The following is a 1,870-nucleotide window of genomic DNA, read 5'->3' as shown; positions in this document are numbered from 1 at the left end:
GAGGCTTCGTGATGTCTTGATGTGGGAGGTGATTCTGCCAGCCTGCTCCTCCTCTCCCAGTCTCTTCCTGAAGTACTCTTCCTTTTGTGGGTCGGTGAACCCTCGGACCTCCGTCACCACGTCAATGCTCTCAGGAGGGATCTGATTGGCTGCTGCAGGTCGTGTGGTTATCCAGAGGCGAGCCGTTGGAAGCAGTTTTCCCGTGATGAGGTTTGTCAGAACCACATCCACTGGGGCAGACTCTGTAGCATCAGTCAGGATCTCGTTGTTGTGGAAGTCCAGAGGAAGTCGGCACTCATCCAGACCGTCAAAGATGAAAACAACCCGGAACTTGTCAAAGTTACAGATTCCTGCTTCTTTGGTCTCAGTAAAGAAGTGATGAATAAGTTCCACCAAGCTGTACTTTTTCCCTTTCAGCACATTGAGCTCTCTGAAGGTGAATGGAAATGTGAACTGGATGTCCTGGTTGGCTTTGTCTTCGGCCCAGTCCAGAGTGAACTTATGTGTTAGGACTGTTTTCCCTATGCCAGCCACTCCCTTTGTCAGCACTGTTCTGATCGGTTGATGATCTCTGCCAGGCAATGGTTGGAAGATGTCTTCACATTTGATCATAGTTTCTGGTCTTGATGGTTTCTTGGATGTTGTCTCGATCTGTGTGATCTCATGTTCCTCATTGACCTCCCCACTCCCCCCCTCTGCGATGAAGAGCTCTGTGTAAATGTCATTCAGCAGTGTGGGGTTTCCTGCTTTAGCAATTCCCTCAAAAAAACGCTGGAATATCCCTATTAGGTTTCTTTTGATTTTTTGCTGGCATATAGGACCAACTGCTTCTGAAAGTTAAATAAAATCAATGAGTAAGTGAAAGTAAAGCACATCATCCATCTCTATATTGATGATGAATATCATTATCCCTACAGTCACCCTTATTAAAAACCCTCATTGGTAGGGTAGTTCCATAAGATTAATCGGCCAAGACTTTCCTTGACTTTTGATATTGAGCAACTTTAAAGGTGTTTTGAGCAAACTAACCACTGTTATTCTCTGACAGTAATATTGGATGTGCCTTTGCAGAATGCCTGGAACTATACAGTTAATAAACAATAGTGTGCCCTCCATTAAGAAAATTTATTCTGGATATGATCACTTATGTTTTTTCCATAGTGGACTTTTAACTTGAATTATGACATTACAGAAAAACGAGCCACACTTCCATTTTTAATTGTGTTCTAGTAGAGACCTAAACATTCCCTAAACATGTTATCTCAATTGTTTGAAATTGAGATAAAGACAATATTTGTTAATAGATTACGAAGTAAGATTATATTTCAGAATTGTTTTTAAAACCCCAAAACATTGCCATTCTAAGGATAGTTAGCACACTTTATGAGCCTGAATTCATTTGCATCACAGTAAACCTCTTACTGCTCTGCAGAGAGTCGGCCAGCTCCTCCTGCTTGATTCTCCTCAGGAAGTGCAGCGTGAGCTTCAGAAGGGCCTCTCTGTTGCTCTTCCTCTGCTCTTCCTCCTCACTGTCCACCATGTCTTCCTTCTGCGTCTCACCTTCGGAATCTGGACAGAGGACTCTTTGAAAGAGTTTCAGCTCTTCCTTCACAAACGGGATCATGGTCTCTTCAAGCAGCTGCAACACGGAAGAGGTACTTGTGAAACACGGCATCACAACCACTTGCTATGAATCGCTTTTCAGAATGAGGACGACATGATATTGTATTTCATATTATTACTTATTTTAGTAACATAGACAAACCATAAATATGTCCTCCAGATCTGTTTGATGCTTCTGGACAGGCTCACTACTGGTAGCCTCCAATCCCTCCTGGTGGACTCTGAAAACATATAGATCGATTTTTTT

At 42.8% G+C, this 1,870-nt stretch overlaps 1 protein-coding gene across 1 annotated transcript in view; it reads right to left on the bottom strand.

The window, feature by feature from the left end:
- LOC116702269 (NACHT, LRR and PYD domains-containing protein 3) overlaps window positions 1-1,870 on the bottom strand; it is a gene marked incomplete at both ends in the record, with an annotated part of 4,730 nt that continues 2,860 nt past the window's right edge. Inside the window, 3 exon segments of the mRNA XM_032536426.1 lie at window positions 1-830; window positions 1,423-1,639; window positions 1,766-1,844. Coding sequence (XP_032392317.1) covers window positions 1-830; window positions 1,423-1,639; window positions 1,766-1,844 — 1,126 coding nt within the window.

The sequence above is a fragment of the Etheostoma spectabile genome, chromosome 15, assembly GCF_008692095.1.
Source record: "Etheostoma spectabile isolate EspeVRDwgs_2016 chromosome 15, UIUC_Espe_1.0, whole genome shotgun sequence".
Taxonomy (NCBI): domain Eukaryota; kingdom Metazoa; phylum Chordata; class Actinopteri; order Perciformes; family Percidae; genus Etheostoma; species Etheostoma spectabile.
This window is presented reverse-complemented; position numbering and strand designations above follow the sequence as displayed.